At 57.0% G+C, this 23,906-nt stretch overlaps 1 protein-coding gene across 1 annotated transcript in view; it reads right to left on the reverse strand.

Annotated features, from left to right (window-relative positions):
- Positions 1-220: 220 nt before the first annotated feature.
- LOC116855794 (calpain-8-like) overlaps positions 221-23,906 on the reverse strand; it is a 42,246-nt gene continuing 18,560 nt past the window's right edge. Inside the window, 12 exon segments of the mRNA XM_032838811.1 lie at positions 221-425; positions 2,023-2,113; positions 12,048-12,105; positions 14,047-14,115; positions 14,734-14,770; positions 15,548-15,596; positions 15,599-15,683; positions 18,062-18,073; positions 20,064-20,239; positions 22,501-22,542; positions 22,545-22,660; positions 23,227-23,301. Coding sequence (XP_032694702.1) covers positions 221-425; positions 2,023-2,113; positions 12,048-12,105; positions 14,047-14,115; positions 14,734-14,770; positions 15,548-15,596; positions 15,599-15,683; positions 18,062-18,073; positions 20,064-20,239; positions 22,501-22,542; positions 22,545-22,660; positions 23,227-23,301 — 1,015 coding nt within the window.

The following is a 23,906-nucleotide window of genomic DNA, read 5'->3' on the forward strand; positions in this document are numbered from 1 at the left end:
CCGTCTGTGGCTTTGGAGCGTGGGGACCCACGCGGCAGCGCCACAACTCCAGTCCTTGAAACCTTGTGGCATAGACAACATCTGCCTCAGGAGGGGCTTGTGAGGAATAACTGGAGAGCAATTGTATTTTTAAAGCACTTTGCCAAGTGCTGCATGAACAGGTCTGCCCGTGAGTGACTGTCACGTACGTATGGTGCTACAGACATGGGGGAGACGGCCGCTAGAGGCAGAGACACGTCCAGAAAGCAGGTGTCTGGGCATGAGCGACCGTCATGTCCATGTGGCACAAGCCCACCGACGGGGTTCCTTCTCCGCAGGAGTCGAGCGCTTGGTGCCCGTTGGACGCCATCCACGGGGCCACTCGAGGCCAACAGCCCCCACCCGAGGTGCCACCACCTCTGAGAGCAGCGTTGTCGGCTTCATTCCTAGGGAGAAAAATCCCCAGAAACAGAAGGCAACTGTGCACAAGTCACACCCAGCCCTTCAGCACGACCACCAACGGCAGCATCCTAGCACTGAGCTCAAAACAGAACCAAAGTCAGACCCAGAGTCCCATCCTGGAGACAAGCAAGGTGCACGGGGGATGCAGACAAGGAGACAGAGCTCCAGAGACCTCTGCTGAGAGAGCGAGCACAAGTAAAACATCACGGGTAAGAAAATATAACAGATTTAAATATCAGAAGAAAATGCACCACCAGCTTTTTTTGGGTTATAACATGAAGACCTTGGGAAATGAGCAGTTTCCTAATCTAACCAAGTCACTCACTGACTTGGACAGTATGTGAAAGCGGATTTCCGGCAACGGTGGCAGATGGGACGCAGGCACCCAGCCTCCTTCTTCCCTAAACCCACTGGAAGTTCAACAGGGGATTTTTCCCTTTTCTGCCCCATCGTAGGGGCTACTGTTCCTTTCCACTGAGCTCCATTTTTTTTTTTTAATTAAGATTTAATTTTTTCAGAGCAGTTTTAAGTATACGGAAAAATTAGGTGAAAGTACAGAGATTGCTCATATACCCCTGCCCTCAGGGAGATATTTTTTAGGAAAAAAAAAAAAAACTTAAAAATCTGGAAGCTGGAAATCAGACCGAAAACTGGTGAGTAAATACGTCGCCTTGAGATGCCAGGGTCTCCTCCTTCCCAAGACCACTACCCAGATGGCAGTGGGGGGTGGCTTTCCCAGGACACTCCACTATGTCACTCAGTGACACAGCTGGGCTGTTGCCTGTGCTCTCCAGGGTCTCCCTCGGAGGAAGGACACCAAGCTCTCTTCTGCTCCCCCGGGCCAGGCTCAGGCATCCCAATCCCTGGACCCTCACCTCCCTGTCCCCAGACAGGGCTTTTCTGGAAAAACCTAGGGCCTGGATGAGGTCACTTTCCCAACACCAGCATCACACCCAAGGTCCCTGATGCCCCTTTCCTTCCTGCAGGTCCTGTCCCCATGCAAAATAACTCACGCAAAAAGCCCTCCATGAATCATCCTGCCCTGATCCCAGCAACCCACACCGCAGCCCAGACCCCTTAATGTGACATTTAATATCATGCCAGGACATGGGCTCCTGTAGCCCAGACAGGTTGTATTTTATAAATCTCCTATAGGTGTGAGGAAATAAAGAAATAGATTTTTTTAAAAGATTTATCTATTTTTAGAGAGTGTGGGGAGAGGGTCAGAGAGAGAAAGAATCTCCAGCAGACTCATCGCTGAGCGTGGACCCGGACTTGGGTCTCGATCCCACGACCCTGAGATCATGACCCAAGCCAACATCAAGAGTCGGAAGCTTAACCCCACTCGGTGCACTGGATAGATAGATTTTGTCTAACTCACCTTGTTTATAGTGATCCTACTTGATGAATTTGGTGTAAAGAGTCTCTAGTCCCATGAAATTTTTTAACGTAATAAAATTTACTTCAAAACATTTTACATTTTGCTTCTGATGGTGCTCTCAGAAGCTGGATCCTTTAGTGATCTGGCCTCTTTTGGGATCTTTTGCGAGAAAGGAGCCAATGTAAGAGACGTTTCCACACCTATGGGAGCCACCAGTGTCGGGAATGCGCAGGAAGTACACGCGCTTGTAAGGAAGGCACGCTTCCCTGATTTTCTGAACGGGACTTTCACCTGAAATAGAAGAGCTAACATGGAGGTCACGTGCTGGGCCCTTGTCCCTAAACCTGGAGTCAGACACGCACCATGCCGCAGGTCTCCCTTCACAGCCCAGCAAGAGCCCACGCTCCCATTTCACAGGTGAGGACACCGAGACTCTGGGGTTTCCACATCCGTCCAACGCTGAGCCTGGGTTTTTACTCAACAAACATCCTGACTTTTTCTGGAATTTTGTCCAAATGTTCTCTATCTGTGCTGCTTCTAATACTACATTTTTATCAGGTTTGAGAAAACTAAACTTCTGTCCAGAGAGAGAATCCTCTCTCCATTCAGACACTGGCTTCTGTCTTGGGCAGGAAGGCTCTCGGCTTCTCTGCCAGGTGTGCTGGAGCCCAATGGGCTAGAGCTGTCGTGTGCTTGAGGGGACAGGGCCCAACTGTCATGCTTCCCAGAGATGCCTAGGAACTCTTATCATCTTTTAGAATTATTGATTTGTCTATTTACATTGTCTCTGCACCCCACTCATGACCTTGATATCGAGAGTTGCACATCCCACTGACTGAGCCAGCGGGGTGCCCCCCCACCCACTCTTATCATTTGTGCTTGGCCACAGTCCATGTTGAGAGTGCTTGATGAACCTCAGCTGAGCCCACAGCACTGGTGATATCCCTGGGCTCAGCTGGGGTCCCAAGGCACAGACACCCCCTCTCTGCCCTGGCCCGTAATTAACAACTGGGGTCCTGCCTGGGCCCCCTCTTTTGACTCCTCCACCTTCTAGTGAGTTCGTCTACTCTAGAACCCATACCACCCACTCTGACCTCCCAATCCCCAGCCACCGGCCTCACCTGCCCACCCACCCACCACTCCCTGGCTACCTGGCTCTCTGACCACTGAACTGGCTCAGACCTTGGCCCCCCAGACTCTGCTCACTGCTCCTCCTGCCCCCTTCCTGGCAGCCCCCTAGGTGGCCCTCCCCACTGCCAGAGTGGGACACAGACAATGGGGTCCCATCAGGGAGAGAGGGAGGGATGCCCGAAAATGCTTGACACTGCAATGGTCACCTCCCTGTGACCACTACTACAGAAATAAATTCTATTCCCCACTCCATTCCAGAGATGCGTTCATAGCCGCAGGACACACACAAGACCGGGGGGGCAGGAGTTAAAAGCAGAAGCAATAGAGAAAGAGAGGAAACAGGGCATGCAGACAAGGAGCACCATCTTGGCTCTGGGGGCAAAACTTTGTCCCCAACTTCCCCACGGTGGCACGAGGCAGGCGCTGCTGGGCCCGGTGGACCAAGGTTGGGATGAGATAGAAATCTCTGCCTGGTCTGATGGTAAGACGCTCAAGCTCTCCCACGGAGCCAGCCTTTTCTTCTTCCATCCAATGTCCACGGTCCCCATCCAGCCTCAGGGGTGTCACCTGCCATGTGGAGAACAGGACACCTGGCCACGGGGGGCTTGTCCGCAGGAGGGAAGCTGTGGATGCCGGGCGCGAGGGAGGCCTCCCTGCAGATGGTCCATGGGTCCGCCTGCAGGACTGGCTTGCCTCACTCCTTCACCCCAAGACAAACAACAAATAGGTTTGTCTTTCGGGGAGATAACATTAGCCTCAATGTTACCATTTTACTAAATAAATCATTTTAAATTAATGACGCTTCACTCTGGAAAGAATTGGCTCTGGTTGACTTTCCCATTCCCACTGATTCTCTCATCTGCAGACGTCATCAGTCCCGCAGATCAAGCATCGTGGGTACACTGGTTGCAGACACGCTCAATGTCCCTGGCCGAGGCAGGTACCGGGAGCCTGAGGGCATCAGAGACGGAGGCCACGGCTGGGCCACTCGGCCTCCATCCCTGTGATGTCTCACAGGATGCGGCTGAGGAGGGCCTCCTCGCGGGGGGGCTTCATCCTCTGCCCTTTGGTTCCCTGGGAAATCCATTCATTAACACGTCAACTGCTTTCCTCTCAACTCCAGAGTCTCAAAGAACCTCCGGAAACCCCCTCAGGGAAGGGGACAGGGGAGCGGACCTCTGGGGCCAGGATCCTGCATGGGGGACCAGGCTAGCGAGAACCGTCCCAGGAGTGTGAGGCACGGACCACGCACACGGGCAGACAGACACGGGCTTGCGCTCTGCCCTGGCCACTGTGATGGCCTGAACGTGTGTGTCCTAATCCCTATGTGGGAGCCTGAGCCCAGTGCCATGGTCTCAGGAGGGGGCGTCAGTGGGAAGTGACCAGGCCCCAAGTGAGGGTGCACCTCCTGCGGTGGGATCAGTGTCCTTGCAAAGACACTGCAGAGCCCCCTCTCCCCTTTCTGCACCAGGAGGACACACAGGGAGGCTGTCTGCCTCCGGGAAGGGTCTCAGCCCAGGACCAGCCCCTCTGCACCGGACCTCGGACTTCCAGCCCCTGGATCTGGGAGAAATCAGTGTCTGTTGTTTACAAGCTCATCCACGGTGCTCGGTGCAGCAGCCAGAGCTGAGACTGCCCTCCCGTCGCTGAACCTCACTGTCCTCAGCAGCGGCGCGTGCAGTGTGAACAGCCAGACGGCAACGGAGCCTTTGCTGCGCGCTGTCTGAACACGTGGGTCAGCTCATTTCATGCCGATCGCAACCCTATGAGGTCAGTCCGATAATTATCCCCATTTTCAAGTGAGAACATTTAGGAACAGAAAGGTAAATGATGACCAGGTGGCCCAAGGCCACAAGAACGCGTGGCAGAGCGGGAGGGATTGATGAAGTGACACATGACACATTTCACAGAAATCCTGGCATTTAGAAAAACTCAGCACCAGGAGCTGTTATTGCTGTTAATTTTGTGCCTTCGTGGGCTGGAGAGGGAAGGCCGAACAGGGGTGAGGATGTGAAAACCGCCCCCCACCCCCGGAAGGGACCCAAGCATGCCTGCTCTGAGACTGGCCCGCCCACGTGGCCCAGGGTGACCACCCACGCAATCTGGGAGCTGCTTCCAGGCACTTTCATTCCCCAAACACAGACCACTAGAGTCGGAGAGCTGGGAAAAAAGCACCCCCTCACCTGCTCCCTCCAAGGAAGCTGAGGCCTGGGGAAGTCACTGACTGGGCAGAGGGGCCTTTCCACCTGAACAGAGCCCTCCCCACCCCCCAGGTGGCTCCCACATGTTCTCCCCTCCCCTTGCTTTATTTCTCTTCGCCAACGCACCGTCTCACTCACTAGTTTGCTTCTGCTTCTTGTCTTCTTCCCTCAACCAGACGGCAAGCCCACGAAGACTGATATCCATGGCAGTGTTGGCCTCTGGGCCTCCAAGGTGAGGAAGTGCCTGACACTTTGCTGTGGCTTGGAAGTCAGCGTTGACTGAGGGAGTCTCCAGCCCACTGGGTGAGCCCCTCATGAGTCCGCCCCCGGGTCCACACTGGGCTCTGCGGACAAGGCACCGGCAACAGCAGACCCCACCTGGCAGCTCTTCCTGTGCTGATGGGCGTCGCCGGGGCAAGCCCCCTCTCCAAGGCTGAGTTTCAGTCCCACAGGGTGTCTCCTCCAGGTCTCCAAGCTTGAGCACCTCCAATCTCCTCCTGTTGCTCATGTGGCTGGCCCTACCCGTAGCAGCCGTAGCAGCCGCTGCACCTGACACATCTGGGAACTCCAGTCATGGGCTGAGTTCCTGCTTATGACCTTATACAAGTTAACAGTTTGTTACATTCAGTTATTTCTTTTCGGATCCCTGCCGTGGTTCCTGCCTTGGCTAGACTGAGATCCGTGGCAGCCACAGCCTTCCCACCTCCCCCGCCCCCCGCAAGGTTGGCACCCGGGTGGGTAGGCGCCCTGTGCCCTCATGGCTCCCTCTCCGTCTCTATCTTTGCCTGTTGCTCATGGCAAAGCCGCTGTCTTGGCTGCAGTCTCTCTCCTGAGACAGTAGGGAGGCACCCAAGAGCAGAAGTCGCATCTTACACATGTCTGTAGCCCGACAACCGCATAGCACTCTTCCCTGCGCATAGTAGGTGCTCAGTTACGCTCAACAAGCTTCACAGACGTCTCGTGATCCAGATGTCCCAACATGGCAGGAAAGCTGCTGTGTCCACATGCTATCCAACCTCATATAAATACCAAAGAAGAAACAAAAAGGTAAAAATTCCATGTGTCCGTAAAAACACAACAAAACAGAGTGGAAGCAACTGGAGTTTTCTGCTTTAATCCCTATGGTGCAAACAGGGACTTAGAGGCGTGAAATGGCGGGTGCCCGTGAGTCTCCCTGCTCGTGGTGTTGGGCTGTGATGATGTCTTTGTGTTATTATTTCTATTTCCATGTTGGTGCTGGCACAGGTGGCAGGGGTCCCAGGGACGCTTTTCCCGCCTGAGCTCAGCAGAGGGCTTGCTGAGCTCCCCCCACCCCCACCGGGACAGCCGGCAGCCCTGAGACCAGCAGGACCCGTCCACCAGGAGTCCCTCCTCTGTCTCCATCTCCCTTCTCCTTCCTCTCCATCTCCCTCCTCCCCCCACCCTTCCCCCATTTCTGGGGGAGCATCAATCAGAATCCTGGGTGCACAAGATAGCAGCCCTCTGCAAGCTGACTGCGCTTCCCCCATGTAACCAGGACAGCATTGTGATGGAATTCAGAAATTAATTAGTAGTAGATGTTTCGAGGGTGCAGGTAGCAGTGGGAAGCCCTCGTGTCCTTTCTTAGACATGTCTCTGGGGGACTTTTCCACTCCAGGGGCACACTTCTTGCCTCCCCAGGGATAATCTCCATCAAGGACCCTCCCCAGGGCCCCTTCTTCTCTCTGGGTATGGAGGACATGGCTGGCTGCGTGTCAGGACACTCACAGCCGCCTGAAGTTCTCCGTGGGTCCTTCTACCCCAGGGAACTGGGGGAGAAGATGCCATCTAACAGCCTGAACTTTGGGAGGCCCAGGACTATGCCTCACCCAGAGAGGAGTCTGAAAGCTCTCGCTCTGACCTAGAAAGGAAAAGTAGCCACAGCAAGATCATGGCAGAGAGGATGGGAATGAGCAAAGAAGGTGTCCTTCAGGGCTGTGGTGACAGAACCTTCCAGAAGAGGCCAGGCCTCTTTATCCTGGGCTCTCGACTTCTCTCATGCTGTTCCCTGCATCCAGGACATCTTTCCCTCTGGTTAACCGGTGCCAGCACAAAGCCCGAGGCAGCTGGTGCTCAGTGAGTATTTACTGGACGGGTGAATGAAAAGCTCCAGCTCTCGAACCCATCCCGCACAAAGCCTGCTCCCCATCCTGCGGCCACACGGCAGGCTCCCTCCGCTCACAGCCTGACTGTTCTGCCCCATGAGCACGAACGTCGTTTCATGTTGTCGTGACGCGTGCACGAGTCTGTGTCCCCACTGGACAGTCAGTTCTTGGAGGTGGGACCTGTCTTACTCCTGGTCGTTTGCACACTGCCCCGCAAGTCCCAGGGCAAGTGCCGAGCAAGACGCGTAGTCAGTGTGCAAAACACATGCCCAGGTGGGATCCCTGCGTGGAGCTCCCACTGCCCGGACAGTGAGGGGATGCCAGTCTGGGTCGCTAAGGGTTCTCAGGGCCAAACAGAGGCCCCTGTGCCCACTGAGTAGGCCCTCTGTGCACACATGTGTGTCCCTAACCATCTGGAACCCTCTGTGTCACTCTCTTTGTAGCAACCAAGGGCCAGCCACCCAAGGCAAGCCGCAGTGAGATGCAGGTTATCTTTAGATAAAAACAGTCAAGGCCCAAAGAACTCAGAAAGAAAATGAATTCCGTTGCCCCACACACACTCCTAGAAAGGCATTCATATAGAGAAGCTATACCAGGAAGAGAGCTCTCAGCAGAGATTCCCTTTTAATGCATGAGACTTCCTGCAAGGCACTTGGGTGGCCCAGCAGGTTGGGCCAGTGGGTTAGGCATCAGGCCTGGGCCTTATCCCCTCTGGGCCTTGGGAGAATAGTTTCAGCCTACGTGGGCATTGGGGTCCTATAAGGGGATACATCCAGCTGTACTTCTGGATATGGAAGATTAATCCCTGACCAGAGCCTCAGAGACGAAGGTATGTGTGTGGTTTACTGTCCAGTTGTAGAAGGTGGGCCCACAGGAGGGAATTAGGATTCGAGGAGCACCAATGGGGGAACGGGAGGCCATGATGCAGTCTGTGTCCTTGTGGGGGCCCCAGAGAGCTTGTCTGCTCTCCTGCCTGCTCTCTGGCAGCCGCACACGGCAAGGAACATGACGAGGGGGCCTGTCCCCAGAGCCTGGCCACCTGCACCGGGATCTTGGCCGCCTGGCCTCCGGGTCTGTGGGAATAACCCCCTGTCTGTGGCATCTGCCCCAGCAGGCCAAGCACCTCATCCCCCCATCCCAAGGCCACCTGGGAGAGCCAGGTCTGCCCCACCAGCCCATTAGGACACTGGCTTGGGGTCTACTTTCTCACCAGCCACAAGGATCCTCATGTCCCATGGGGAAGAAAACCGGCCTAAACAGCGGTTTCCCTATTTGTGGGGCAAGAATCCCCACAGGAGGATCTGCCGTCCACTCAGCAGACGCTGACTTCTTGGGCCATAAGTGCTGAAGAGAGGCCCAGTCTTCCTTCCTCAAAAGGGCAGAAAGCAGCCCACCCACGTCCCTCCTCCATCCCGGAGGACCCCAGAGGCCTCCCCACCCACAGCTCCTCCTCCAAAAGATCCCCCCCACCTTCGACCTCAGCAGCTCCAGCCCGTCTTTTCCCAAAACTTCTCTCCTAAAGCATGAGAAGCAGAGCCCTCCCCCACGTTGCACATCGCCAGAGAAAAGCAAGAACCATTGAGACCAGACTTTATTTGACTTCGGTCCCTCCACTGGGCTCCGGGGTCGGCTTACACGTGACTGTGCAGGTGGGACAGGCCAGGACCTCCAGGGACACAGACGAGCGGGGAAGATGGGAACAACCAATGACTGACATCCGGGGCTCCTCGCTTGCGGAATTGTGCAGAAGGGGAGAAAGGCAGCAGGAGGGCTGGTGTGGACTGTCGCTGATGTCCACACACCCGGGTCAGACCAACACGCAGCATAGTCACTGCAAAAGAAGGACCCCAGGGTGAGCTCCGTGTTTCTCTGGGAGCTGGCACAACTGTGCCAGAGATACTCTCCTGCCTGGTGTGGTGTGACCTATGATGACTCCATGCTCCCCTGAGCACCTGGGAGCCCTTAACTCAGTCCCAACTCCATGAGCCCTCTCAGCAGGTGGCTTAGGAAAGGCTCAGACTCAAGAGGGACTTCCACCAACAGGTGTGTGCGTGTGAGTCAGTGCGCGAGCATGTGTGTGTGTGTATACACGCAATGTCAGGGTCGACACCGAGGTCCGGGTACCTGCCGGTACACCTTCAGGAAGACCTCCCCCACATCATTGGAAATAGGTCACTGACATTCCTGCTGGGTTTGGATCACCTTCTCTCCGTTCATCTAAGACATCCGTTCCTGGAAGTCAGGGATTGAGTTGCACCCACCACGCATATTTCCATTCCGATCAGCGAGGAATGGCATCCCAACATGATCTGAAATGAAAGTGTAGCTTTATCTTCAAGATAACAAGGGATGTATGTGTTGGGAAGACCATGGGACAATCCCATTTCTCCCCACAGTTGCCACCCAAGAAGGCACTCTAGAGCCACGTGGAAATAACACAGGTCACTGAGCAAGCCCCACTCGGCACCTGTGACAATCCAGAATCCAAGTCTCATCAGCAAGCCATTCCCCAGAACCCCAGCGACCTATCTCAGCCAGGGAGAGCCAGACCACGCTGCTCTGGTCCTCGTCCAGCAGTCTGAATAGTTCTAGAACTCCAGAGAAGGAAGGAAATTAGACTTCAGGACTTCAGAGAGCTGCCTCTGTCCAGCATCCTGCCGTAAGCCCCCTTCCCTGGCCCGACTACCCCCACATGGCTGCAGGGACTCTGGAAAGCTCCATGTGGCATCCCTCTGTCCCAGGGGACAAGCTCACCATCTCCACCCTCCGAGGCTCTAGAACTTCATTTTTTCCATGGGGCCGGGAGAGGCGGGAGCTGTGGACAGATTGCTGTCACCACTTGGTGGGCAAGCTACTCCCTCCCCTTACTCTGTAGCGGCCCTGCCTTTTCCCACTAGGACCACCCCCACCCCCAGTGAGGAGACCCCTCCCTGAACAGGACGCTTTCACAGGCACCCACAGCCTGAGGTGGCAGAAGCACACACAGCCCTCCTAGGAGCTGACATGGGCTCTGCACATGACCTCCAAACAGACACTAAGACATTCTCCCTTTGGCCCTTTGCTTTTGCTGTTCCTTCCACCTAGAATGTTCTAGCCTCCCCCATCCCTTCCAAACACTCTTAGACATCCTTCAGTGTAAATCAGGGTTAAACTGGGCCAGAGAGGACAAATGGGTTTTATCACCTGTGGTAAGTCTAAACTGGTGGTGGTGGCTGTGGGGGGGACCGTGTTGCTACAGGAGACAGACCAGAGGTGGAGGGGGAGGGAAGGGGTGGAGGAGGGGAGAGGGGAGCTCCCTCACCTGTGAAATGGGGATAACCAGTTCCTTACTACGAGGGCAGCACTTGCAGCCACCAGCTCCACCAGCGCAGGGGGCCGTGCTCGTCCTCTCCCTCCCCTCTTGCGGGAAAAGTCCAGGAGTCATTAAATCAGGGAAAGGAAAAATTCTGCAACATGCAAAGGATACGTCCATCAAGCTGATGGGATAATGTGACTTCTGAGCATAGCACTTGGTACCCGGTATGCTCCTAGAGGACCACTAATTCTGTAAGGGCGAGCCCCCACACCTCGTCCTCAGAATGCTCTCACGTGGTCGGGACTACCAGCATCCCCATTTTGTACACGAGGACATGGAGGCCCAGACAGGCTGGATAATTTGCGAGCAGCAGGGGCAGAGCCGGGGTCTAAAGGCAGGCCATCCGAGGACAGTGCTGACACACTCCTCGCTCACTCCACTTGGAGCTGGCCTCCATCTCACCCGGACCACACCTGGGAGCCAAAGATCCTGCAGCCATCCCCTCTTCTCTCACCCCTTCTCAGCAGAAGCCAGGGCTGGAGCAGAGAGCAGAGACCAGCGGGCCAGGGCCCACGCTGTGCTCAGCCCCAGCCTGACAATTCTCCAGGGCCCAAGCTGCCTCCTTCTCTGCATCCTGCATCTCAACCCAGTCCCGGCCCTCGTTCCACCAGTGGGAAGCCTCCAGCAGCCGGTCCTCACCCATGTCCCCATCCCCACCCTTATCCCAGTCCCTGTCCCCATCCCATCACCATCCCTGTCCCCATCCCTGTCCCCATCCCCCCCCTCACCCCAGTCCCCATCCCCACCCCAGTCCCTATCCCAGTCCTCATCCCCATCTGCCTCCCAATCCCCATCCCCTTCCCCACCCCAGTTCCTATCCCAGTCCTCATCCCCATCTGCCTCCCAATCCCCATCCCCTTCCCCACCCCAGTCCCTATCCCAGTCCTCATCCCCATCTGCCTCCCAATCCCCACCCTCATTCCAGTCCCAGTCCCATCTGCATTCCTGTCCTTGTCCCCACCCCAGTCCCTGTCCCCACCCCAGTCCCCATCCCAGCCTCCACTGTCATCTCAGTCCCCGTCCCCACCCGAGTCCCCATCCTAGTCCCTACCCTCGTCCCCATCCCCATCCCCATCCTGGGCCAGACAAGAAGGCAGGCCCTGGGAGTCAGAGCTATGGCTCCAATGTGCACTGTCCCACAGCATCAACCTGGTACTTTCGTGGGGCAATGCCACTGGTCAAGTGACCCTCTGCCTGGCTTTTCCTCCAAAGACCCCCCAACACCTTCCTGCAGCGTCAGCCCCACCCCCCGCATCCCTGCTGGACACCCTCGGACCCCCAGGGCCAGAGTTCACAGGCCCCTTCTACTCCACATCTGCACCCACTGAACTCCTGACACCCTCACCCCCCTTGCCCCTAGTTGGCATTACTCAGGCTCCCACGAATTTTCTGGAAAGCGCCAAGGAAGAACTTACCTTTGGAAAAGGCCTCATTCAGAAGCATCCTGAGCTCATGGGCACCAATCTCAGAATCCTAGAAAGAGGAACCCAAACGCGAGTCATGCCAGGTCCTGGCAAATTTCCAGGGTGTGAGGCTGATGTGGACAAGACAGCATGTGCAAGGGCCCTGGGGCATCTTTAGAAACTCTAGTTCTTAGCTTCCCTGGGCTTCCCCATGGCCTGGTGAGAATGTGGTGATGGGTGGGACCAGGAGCCACATGCCTGCTGCTCAGGGTCCTCACATCCTCAGAATCACGTGGCCTCCTTCATGGAGCAAGGACCTGTGGTTTCGTAAACAAACTTGTGAACACCATACACATGCACGGTGGAACATGTCATCCCATGTGACGTGATTCCTGCAGGTTCACAGCCGCCAAGCTAACACGGTCTTGCCCAAAACACCCGCTCCTCCCCTCAGCATCTCAGGTGGGAGCCCCCCAAACTGGGCATGGGGGTGTTGGGTAAGATTTCTCGAGCGTGCCAGAGGGAAGGTTCGCCATTTAACCCTCAGATGGGGACAGACCTCGGGCAAGACACACGAGGTTCAGAGAAGGGCACGGGGCTGGTGTCTGGTTCCAAGTGACTGTGTGACGTCAACCGTATCTCTTCCCCTGTGACCTGTGTTTTCATCCTTTGTACCAGTGGCCTCACCACCCGAGCCTTGGCAGGCCCCTGGGAGCAACAAGGGGAGGGCTCTACAGAGCCCCCCGGGCGCCCACATAAACACCTCAGGACCCTCTGCACAGCATCCGGACCAAGCAAGCTGCCCCCCTTGCCTGGGGGAAAGAGCCTGTGTTCAGACCTTGGCCTGGCCTTCTAGAGGCCGCCTGTGGCCGTCTGCTAAACCACAGCGAAGGACCCCACAGGGCAGGGGAGGGGAGACAGATGCCTGACGGCGGACACGGAGAAAGGCTCTTTGTTCGTTGTACTTGATGTTCTCAATAAAACATGACCCTCGGCAGCCAAGGCAACAGGCTCGTTAGTGAAAACACTGGTTTGAGCATCAAATAAGACAGAAACTGACTCATTTTTGCAGGAGCTCCTTCAATAGGAAAGAACTGGGTGTGCAGTTTCATTTCCTGCAAAAGGATCCTGACATGCTTTCTTCGATTCCATTTTCCACCCCGAACTTCCCCAGGGTGGACAGTATTGTTTTTCCTCTTCTGTTAAGGACCGAACGATTGGGCCCTCAAATCCCTGTGTGGGAGCCTGAGCCCAGTGTGATGGTCTCAGGAGGGGGGTCAGCGGGAGGTGACCAGGCCCCACGTGAGAGTGGAGCTCCCATGGTGGGATCAGTGCCCTTGCAAAGGGGCCTCAGAGCCCCCTCACCCCTCTCTGCACCAGGAGGGCACACGGGGAGGCTGTCTGCTGCCAGGAAGGGGCTCAGCCCAGACCCAGACCCCTTGCACCAGAGCTGGGATGTCCAGGCCTGCTGTTTAGAGGTCCATCCACAGTGCTCCGTGTAGCAGCCGGAGCTGAGACACGAGCCAAGGCCCTGGGGTACAACCCAGTACCCTCCAGAGAGCAGTGCACAGGCTCTACTTACGTGTGACCCCCACAGGCCTGGAACTGTGATAAATCCAAGTCCTCACACAGCACGGGGCTGACAGGGGCAGGGGCACCATGTGCCCAAGCACTGCTGGCACCGGACCTGCCCTGAAGCCTGCAGCTGAGGGCAGGCGAGTGGCAGCTGGCGTAAGTGAGCTGCCTTCTCCCACCTCAGAAGCGTATTGATTTAGGGATGTCTCACCGCCCTGCTCCTGGATTTCCTGCTTTCTCAAGAGTCCGTCAATGCAGCAAGAGATGCGACCTTGGGACCATCGTTGTCCCCACAGTGCAGAGAGAGACCAGAGCTAAGACAGGAGGAGGCCGCTTGCCCTTCGTGCCCAAGGAGATGCCAGGGGACAGAGGTTGAAGCGGCCTGAGGTCTTCGCCACCTCCTGCCCGTGGGGGAGGTTGTGGTGGCCCCACTCACCTTCCCCTCAAGCTTCCCCAGAAGGCTCCCGAGTTGGCTGTCCTCCTGATGCACCTTGCTGGGGTGCAGCTGGCAGGAAGCACAAAGCAGAGTTAGCAGGAGATCACTGGGAGAATGAGGATTTTTCGTCCATCACTCCCTGTTCCTATCGCACACACCCAACCCTGCCAGCGTTGGCTCCCTGGGGTGGGGGGCGGCCTTCCCTCTCTGATGTGGGGAGGCGATCCCACCAGCCCTGAGTTTCCAGCTTCAACCTGGAATTGCTCCAGAGAAGGACAGAACTGACAGCAGAGAATCACTGTCCTGGCCTGGGGGCCACTCCAGAGACACCCCAGAGACCCTCCGGGAGACTGTGAACCCCAGAAACCACATGAACATGCTGAGTAGTGCTGACGTGTGTTTTCTTAGTGTTCTTCAGACTCTCAAATAGCCACAGGATTTGAAAGTAATTGGGTCACAGCCTAGCAGATGCAGCAGAAGTCAGAACCAGAAGACGGAGGTTGGACACGGGAGGAGCCACGCAGCAGCTTCTGCCCAGGCTCCCAGGACCCTCCCTCTTTCTGTGGTTAAATGAGGGGTCTGCTCCATGGCGTCTCTTCCAGAAGCAAACGCCCGCTGATAGGGGTCAAAGTCCCAAAGGCCTGGTACACCACAGTGCCAGAGCGTCTGTTCTGAGAGATCTCATACCTCATGTGGTTTTCCAGCCACCACATCCCCCATCTCCCTGGAGCACAAAGAAAGGAGAAAAACAAATACGGTAAATAAACGGTACAGATGATCAAGTTCTTCCAGGAAGCATTTCACTTTTCCGCAGCATTGGCTTCCCACCCAAGACCCTCAGTCACTACTGGCACCAAACCACACAGACTGAATCCGGACCCTTATCCCTCCTTTCCCTCCCAACCCCCAGCACCCTCCCACCACAGGGATTTGTCACCAGTCGAGAGCTGCCCCCTTCATAGAACCTGAAATGTTCGCCTTGGTGGCCACACTCTGAGGGATTCTCTCTCACCACTGGGGGAGGGGACCCAGTTCTGGGAATCCCTATAGACACGGCCTCTGGACAATGAGCCAGCAAGCCCCCAGGTCGTGTGTGCAAACACACACAGGGTATGTGGTATGATGTGCATGTATATGTAGGTGTGCGGTGGGGGGGTATGCATGGGTGTGGCATGTGCACACGTGTGTGCATGGGTTTATCATGGGTGCAGAAGAAGTGGCCCCCCTCTCTGGACCCCACTCACTGGGCCCAGGGGCCATCCCTCCTGAAGGGAGTCCCTCTGCCCAGCATTGAACAGTTGGAAGCAAACAGCCTGGGGTCCCACAGACCCGCGGGGGCAGGAAGGGGACACTGAGCAGAAGACCCGTGGGAACGGGGAGTTTACAGATCCTGTCTGGGACGCGGCAGCTCTGACCCAGGCCCTGAACCTTCCAGGTCGCGCGTTGCCTCCCCACTCGGACCCTCAGCCCAGCCAGCACCGCGGAGGGACAGGGCATGCACAGGGCTGTGGCCTTCCGTGAGAACACCCTTAGGCAGAAGTCTCCGTCCTGTACTCCCCCGGGGGCAGCTGCAGCCGGCCAGACACCTCCCACGGGCTGGCAGCCCAGGAAGAAGTTCTGGCCCAAGGGTTCTGAAGCTGAGCAAAGCAGAGCAGGGTCAGTGTCCCTCAGAATCATGGACGACAATGGCTCAAGAGTGCAGTCTTACGCTCTGCTTTGGGGGTGGCTGATTTTTAATGCTGGGTGAAGCCCCGGGAGGCCCCGGGTTCTGCTGAGAACGTGCCTGTATCTAGCGGCAGGTGTATTTGGGCACTTCTGGTGTCAGGCCCCATGTGAGGCACCTACCTCCTGATGCCGCAGTGGCCGCCCCTTTGCCCCCTCCCAGGTTAAGCAAAGGGAGCTCGGAGCAGAGTCTTGGGCGCTCACGGTGCTCCTCGCTGGGAATCTGCCCTCACCAACCCCCCACTATCAATCCCACAGACCCTTCTCTGCGGCGGTAACCAGGCAGCCCTGAGCCCCCAGCTCAGACCTGGGGCTGAAGTCCTGCTCCTCAGGCAAGAGCACAGAAGGGCCTACTTGCCTCTGCCTCTGGGGAACCATTTTGCCAGCTGGCAGGCAGGGGCAGTCAGGCTGGGAGGCCCCCCAGCTCCGGGCTTTCTGAGGAGGAAGGATGAGCCCTGTGACATTTGTGTTTGGTAGGGGGAGGGGCTGGTGTGTGACATGGGCTAATTAGTGACAGCAGGGTGCCCAGGCTGTCATTACAGTGATTAACCCTCCCGTGGCTTCCTCAAGCCACCTGTGTTGGAGCGCCTGTGCTAAGAAGCTGCAGGGCTGTGACTTCTGGGTGACCTGGAACACCCACCCCGGAGGGGACGGCATCCAGCCATAGTCAACAGACCCGCTTTGGATCACAGGTCTGCTAAGCAGGAGAGGAAAGCGGGGCCACGTGCCCCCAGCACCCTGGGTCAGGACTCCACGGGGGGTCTCCAGTCAGCTCTTGCTGACCCAGGTCCAAGGGCAGCCTCCACGCTTGGGATTCCACCTCCCCCCTCCCCCGCCCCGCAAACTTCCATGTTCTGGGTGGGAGAATGCTAGAAGGGTGGCCAGCAGGGCCCCGGCCAAGGGCTAGGTGTTATGGAACAACGAAACTATGGAGCCAAGAGCTACGTGTCATTCTCACCATCCCTGACACAGCAAGGGGGGAAATAGGGGTCCCTAGGGGCAGGTACTCGGTGGAGCTGAAGTAGGGAAGTGCACTCTCTCAGAAAGGGGCTCTCCCAGTTACAGGGGCGGGGGTGGGGTGCAGGCAGATTAGAAAGCCCTGTTGGGGGCCCAGCATGGAACCGGAGGACACTGAGACAAGAGGGATCCCTCCATCCTTCCTTCCAGGGACACCACAAGGGCAAGGGCCCAGCAACAGTGTGGGGTTGGGCAGGGTCAAAAGCAGGTGGCCCTCAGTGTGGGCCGAGGGCTGGCCTGAGCATCCTGGAGGACGTGTTAGAAGTGCCCACCCCAGTCCCACAGCACCAGGAACTCTGGGGCTGGGCCAGCAGCTTTCACAGCAGCTTTCACAAGCCTGTGACAGCTCACGGGACCCACGGTGATGCGTGAAGGACCCCGGGAAGCCCACTGTGCCTGTGTGTGACCTTCCCCTCACACGCGAAGGGGACGTTTCTGATGGGAGCCACCACCCCAGACTTGACACGGATTTGGATGATTTTCTAACCCATACTACCTCCGCGTGAGCTCATAACATGTAACGTGAGTCTGGGAGCCAGCAGGCAGGTGGCCCACGGCACCAACAGGGTCCTGAGAATGTGGGCCCCCTCGTCACATGCCACAGAGCTGGTGGAGCATGAGGACCAGCGAAGTGGGGGGTACGATGCCACGGGAAAGGCACACCCCCACGTCATTAGCACAGTCAACCCCAGAGGGGGCCCACCATGGAACCGTGGTTTCCAACCTCAGCTGCAGGCCGGAATCACCCCCGAGATTCTGCAGTGAAACATCTGGGATGCAGCCTCCATATCCAGAGGGGTGCAGGGTGCAGCCACGGAGGGGCTCCCGGGGAGACTGGCTCCCACGGGCCAGGCCTCCTCCCCTGCCCAGAGGCACTGCCTGTGGGGGCTCTCCCTTCTACCAGCCAGGGATAGGGGAGCCAGGGGAGTGTCAGTAGGAAACCCTGGATATTAAGTGTGACATGATGCTGTGTCACTGAGGAAACACGGAAGGGCCCAGAGCCAATCAGATAAAGTTGGTTCTTCCTTTTCTTACCAGAGATCAGGACATTTGTTCCTGTGGCTAGAGGACCCCGGGGCATGCCCTCCACCAGGCACATGGGGCAAAGGTCACCACTGTCCCCCCCCGGGGGGGGGCAGTGGGGTGGGACCCAGCGTCATCTCTGCCACCTGCCAGGGTCACTGGCTCACCAGAGTGTGTAGGAGAACCCGCTTCCCTCTGAGGCCACCAAGCCACATCTTCCCAAAGGAAGGCACCCCAGTCAGCGCTCACATACCTCTTTGGGGACCTGCGGAGCAGAAGGAAAGAGCAGTCATCCACGACAGCGAGGCTCGCCCTCCATGCCCTGCGACCCTCCCCACATCCTGCAGACAGACTGTCCTGGGTGAACTCAAGGCCAACTGAGATCACTTTACTCTGGAAGTCTGAAGGGGGAGGGGCTGGATTTTTTATTTTCTAGGCATGTAATTGGTCAGGACCCCACATGTTCAGGAGGGATGAGCTGGAGCTTGATGAGAGCTAACAGCTCCCAGACCTACATGCCGGCACCCAGACCCAGAACGGCGAGGCCCGTGGAAAGAAATACAGGATCCCAAGCCCCAGGAAAAAGCCTGCCTGGCCTGAGCCTGTGGTCACAGCAGGAAAATGATAGGTGACAGGGAGCGGGCAGACAGGCGGGGCTCTTCAGCCTTGGGGCATCAGGGTTGCTCCCCAATTGGTGACCTACACAGGTGTCCAGATTGCAAACACGGAGCCTTAGTAGGAAGTTATAGGGGTCACAGAACGGTGCCCCTGCAACCCCAGGTACCCCTTACAGCCCCAGGTGCCCCCCTGCGACTAGGTGCTTCCTACAACCCAGGTGCCTCCTATGATCCCGGATGTCCCCTAGAGCCCCAGATGTCCCCTATGACCCCAGGTACCCCCTTATGACCATGTGTTTCCTGCAACCCCAGGTGCTCCCTATGACCCCAGGTGTCCCCTACAATGCCAGCTGCCTCTACGGCCCCAGGTGACTTCCCCTATGACCAGGAGTTTCCTACAACCTAGGTGCTCCCTACAACTTCAATTGCCCGCTATGACCCCAGGTTCTCGCTACAACCCCACGTACTACGTATGACCCCAGGTGCCCCCTATGACCCCAGGTGCCCCCTTACGAACAGGTGTTCCCTACAACCCCATGTGCTCCCTATGACCCCAGGTGCCCCCTACAGCCCCAGGTGCCCCCCATGATTCCAGGTGGATGCTCTTGAATGCATGCAGGGCGCCTTCCCGGGGTTCGTCCTCGTGAGCTGGATCTGGTCTGGGGACATCAGGCTCTAGGTGGGGTGGAAGGGCCAAGCTGGGAGAGAAGTGAGCGTATTTATTTGAAATTCTTTCTCCCGCCATCAAGCCAGGATTAGGTTTCAACATGCCTTCTTCCACCATGAGAGACGCACGTACCACATCCTGAACTCTAAAACTGTAAATTCCAAGGTGGAGGGAAGAAAGGGGCCACAGGGGGTACGAGCTTGGCAACTGGCTTCTTACCACAACGCTTCTTCATCATGCATTAATGTATACTGAGGTGTTGGGCCTCCAGCTGGTTCTTGTTCTTCCTGATTAAAATTGTATCTTTCTCAAGAAATGCATTCTTCACAAAATTACCTAACGACAGCCACCATGAATCCCTCCGGAATTTGTTACAAGGAGTCTTTGTCAGTATAAAAAGTAGATTGTGATTTGTTCCTGGCTGGGCTTGTTGAGCCCCAAAGGCCTTGCTTCAACACATCTGTGAGATGCACTACAGCCTGGACAGGGCCGTGGTCCCCAAGCCAGAGGCACCCGGACCAAAGGTGGCTGTGTGGGTCCCTCGCCCCAGCCATGCCTGCCTGTCTCAAGGTCGACCAGCTCGGGAGGAAAGGAGAGTCTACAGCCTCCCACCTCCAGCCTCCCTTCCACTTTCAAATGCCTTGTGCCCCCCCCCTTTCTTGGCTCCTGTCCGCTGAGAAGCCTAGACTTGGGAAGTCTAAAGACTGCAGTAACCTGAGCCCTTGATGACAGGCAGAGTTCAAGGAATTCCACGTCTGAATATTAAGAGCAGAAATGTGAGCCATAGGAATGATTCTCTAATAGTGGAATTCAGACCTCCGGAAGGCCAATGGGAAAGGCATTCAGGGGGGCAAGAAGAGTGCTTGATGAGGACCATTCAAATGACAGGAAAGATGCACCCCGATTCCCGGCCAACAGCGTCCAACCAAAGACATCCAATGTGCGATAAAGAGTGACCCAGCTCCAAGTACCTTGTAGACAGCGTAGCGGATGCTGAGCGTGCCCTGTCCTATCCTCTTCTGGCACCGACAATTCTTCTGCATCAGACCCAGCAGCACCGTGCAGTGGGGTTCGTCGATGTCCCCCTCCTGGCTGTCATCCACCTAGGCCAGATGGATTCCGAACTGGGGATTGGTCCAGTAAGTGGCTGGAGGTCTCCGGGAGGTCGCCGGGGGGTAGTTTCCCCCTTGGGGGGTGGTTTCCCCCTTGGGGGGTGAGGAGGCGGGAAAGAACACAAGGGAAGAGCCTTGGTCGCCCCAGAGAGGGCGCAACTGGTAGTAAGTGGGCCTGGGCAAGTTTTCCTCACAGCATGGCGAGCACGCCCTCCTTCCTTTCCCCCCTCCCCTCCCACACACTGGCAGACGCATCCCGCGGCATCCGGAAACTTTGCACGGCGCCATCTGACTGGGAATACTCGGGGTCTGATGGCCCAGGGCTGCCCTGGGATGCTCACGAGTGACCCCCAAGTCTTCCAGTTCTAAGCTCCTGGCCCGTGAAGATGAGCCCCTCTCAGGGAGGAATATCTCGAGGTGTGGGGGGAGTCACGTCCCAGAAGGCCTCCGCTCACAGGCTCTGGAGACAACCGGTCTGGTGGGCATCTGTCCCCTCCAGCCGTGGGGGCTGACCCTCTGCCCCTCAGCCAGATGCTGAAGCATTGAGACACCATCCCTCCCTGGTAAGTCACTGAATATGCATGAGAGATCATTTAAAAGAACACAAGCCACACCACCAATGGGTACTCTAAAAGATAGCTTCCCTTCAAAGAGAACTTTTTAAAACTCTTTCAAAACAGCGACTACACATTCCGAGGCACAGAGAGGTCCAGCGGGTCAGGGGAGGGCACACGATCAGGCGGCAGTGCGTAAATGAAGAAGACAGGCCTCAGCGGTTTTGAATACCGCTGTGCCCCAGGGGAGGACAGCCTGTGGGGCTGGTCCTCACATCCCCTAAATGAGGGACCAACTCGATGAGATAACAAGGCATGCACAGGAGACCAAGAACCACGGACTTAACCAGAACGTTTCCTATTCAATCCCACCTCTCCACCAGAGCCTTCACGTCCAGACTGTCTGTCTAGGGCACAAGCGTGGGCTGCAAGGTCAAGTCCCTGCAGCTTCCCAGGTGGACGTGCAGAACATCATTATGAAAGGGCAGGCACAGTCGGTCCCTTCCAGACAGCTAGGTGACTAGGTGACTGTGCCGATGGGGGTGAGACGGTGATTCGGGGCGGATACCTCAGGGGCGCCCCCGATGGCTCCGCGCTGCCAAAGCAATCCGGGCCCATTTCCTACCCATTTTCTAGGCGCTCGCTAATGGCAAACATATTTTAATTTCTTCCAAGTGCAACGTCATGGCAATTCCTACATTTTTTTGTTTAATCCTTAACAGAACTGGAGGAAGAGAATGAGCTACAAAAATAATGCCCTACACTTACAGAGCACCACGGGTTTACACAGCGGCTTGCACGGTGGGCGTTAACCCTGCGTGGAGCAGACCAAGCAACAGCGCCGCAGGGGGGAAATGAGCCTCCCAGGGCCCTGCAGCTGATGGGCCAAGCTGCTCCAGGCGCGGCGCTCTGGGCTGGACGGTGGGCGGGGTGGGGAGTGAAGAAGAAACGCACGGTGGTCGGGACCCAGCCTGCACGAACATGGGATTTTATTATGACTCAGAGCGCAGCCCTGCAGTGATCAGCGTCAGAGCCGGGAGGGGGAGGCTGGGTGGGCTGGGGGGCTGGGGGCGGAGGGAGCAGGCTTTGCTTTCCTTCATTTCTCCTTCGGGAGGTGGGTCGGTTTTTCAGCATCTTCTTCCTGCTGCCTCAGCTGACTCAACCCGAGAGGAGCCTATGCCGGATGCGTCAGTGATGTCCAGGGAACCGGGGAGGACTCCCCACCCACAGTGAGATGAGGGCCCCCCAGTTAGGGCAGAGGGAGGGGTTGCCCAGATATCCTCCTGAGGTGGAGCTCCAGTGGCTCCCATAGGAGGAAGGAGTGGCCATCCCGGACCCCCAAGCTCAGGCCACTCTACCCCACCCTCCAGGTTCAGCTAGGGCACACAGACTTAGCATGGCACCATCTATTGGAGCAACACAGGGTCCATGCATCTCAGGGGGATGCGTGTCCAGCAGGGACTGGGAGAAGAGTGAGAAAGGAGCACGGTGAGCACGAGGCATCCTTGGGGGGCAGGGGCAGGTGGGGGAAACGTGGAAACTACAGAACCCTGTTGGCTGAGCTCCGGCCTCAGCTGGGGGCTGCAGAGCCATTGTCCACCCTGCCGTCCTGGCCTCCAAGCCCAGGGAGAGGCTGGGCCCCTGCAAGTCACCAGGAGCCAGTGAACAGGCCGAGGCATTGCGCAGCCCAGGGAGGACAGGCCAAAAGGACTTGGGGCCCCGCAGCCCTCCGTCCACCTCACCTGGGAAGTTGGTGTGGCCCCCAGGGGTAGCGCCCCGCATCAGCGGCCGTTGAACAGGACCAGGTCCCATTTGTGCAGCTCCTCGCTACTCAGGGAGGCTGGGGAGAAGTTGCAGATCTCCAGCCGGGAGAACTGCTCCAGGAAATCCAAAAATGACATCCTGGGGACAGAAGGATCCGAGGGCTCTGGGTTCACAGGGCAGGTTCCAGGACAGAGCAAGGGACCAGCTCTGACCCTGTCATGTCTACGGGGCCACTGTCAAAGTCCCTGGCTACCGTTGGCATCTCTGTTTTATTAGAGAGTGCCCCTCGCACGTCTAACGACCAGGCAGAGGGACAGAACAGTAAATGGGCCCCTGCCACCGGGGCCAGGCACCTCAGAATCTGCAGAGACTTAAGTCCTCCGATTTAAGTCTGCCCAGCAGAGATGTCCTTAAACCATGTCATGTTCAAGGGACGTCCCTGTCATCTGTCCTAGCCCACCCACAAAGGAAGTCACCCTGTCACGTGGCTTAGCCCAGCTTGGTGAGATGGGATTGGTGCTCTGCCTCGTGGGGGAGGCAGGGCAGCAGGGACAGGGACAATGCAGTCCCTGAGGTCGGACAGCCTAAGGGTAAAGGGGGAGAAGAAGGACGCCCCCAGCAGGAGCCACATGGGCTTCCTGAAACCCTGGTTGCTGGGGGAGTGAAGCTGCTGGGAAGGACAACTTCCTGCAGACCACGCTCACCAGAACTCGCCATCCTCCGCTTTCTTATCCAGCTCTGCCTTCTGCCTGGGGTCTATGTCATTCCACTCGGGGGCACTGGAAGAAATCGTAAAATTAAAATCTTTAAAAAGAGAAGCAAAGGTGGTCATTTGTGAAAGGTTCGCTGCAGCACACAGTTTCCTGAAGCTAGACAGCCCCCGGAGGGCCGAGATGGTCATGAGCCAGACCCTAGCAGGTGGGCAGTGGTGGGGGAGGGGGACACATGTCCCGGGAGGGATGCGGACCGACAACATGGACCGCAGTCATGCAGCTGGGACATTGCCTTAATTTCACTGCCAGGGAACCTTCATTTCTAGCTGAAACTCCCACACTCCGTGACAGGGCTGCAGGTCCAAGAGAAGAGGGATTAGGGTGCCTGTTAGGTGTACACCCCTGGTCCATGGGCTGGTTGTCATTCTGGCTCATCCCTCAGGTGAGGACCCTGGGGGAGTTGGACCCTCTCTGGGCATAGGTGGACCATCCGTTTCCCGAGCCACCAGCAACAGCCATCAGGCCCAGTCGGGCAGCAATTTTCCTGAAGTCATGTCACCCTTGAGGCCTACTGTTATGGCCTTTCCGTGGCGATGGCCATATATGTCATAGACGTATATTCAAATGACGTCTCCGGCCTCCTGCCTGACCTTTACCAAGCTCAGTCTCCT

Source organism: Lontra canadensis, unplaced genomic scaffold (assembly GCF_010015895.1).
Source record: "Lontra canadensis isolate GAN:19392208 unplaced genomic scaffold, GSC_riverotter_1.0 scaffold106, whole genome shotgun sequence".
Taxonomy (NCBI): Eukaryota; Metazoa; Chordata; class Mammalia; order Carnivora; family Mustelidae; genus Lontra; species Lontra canadensis.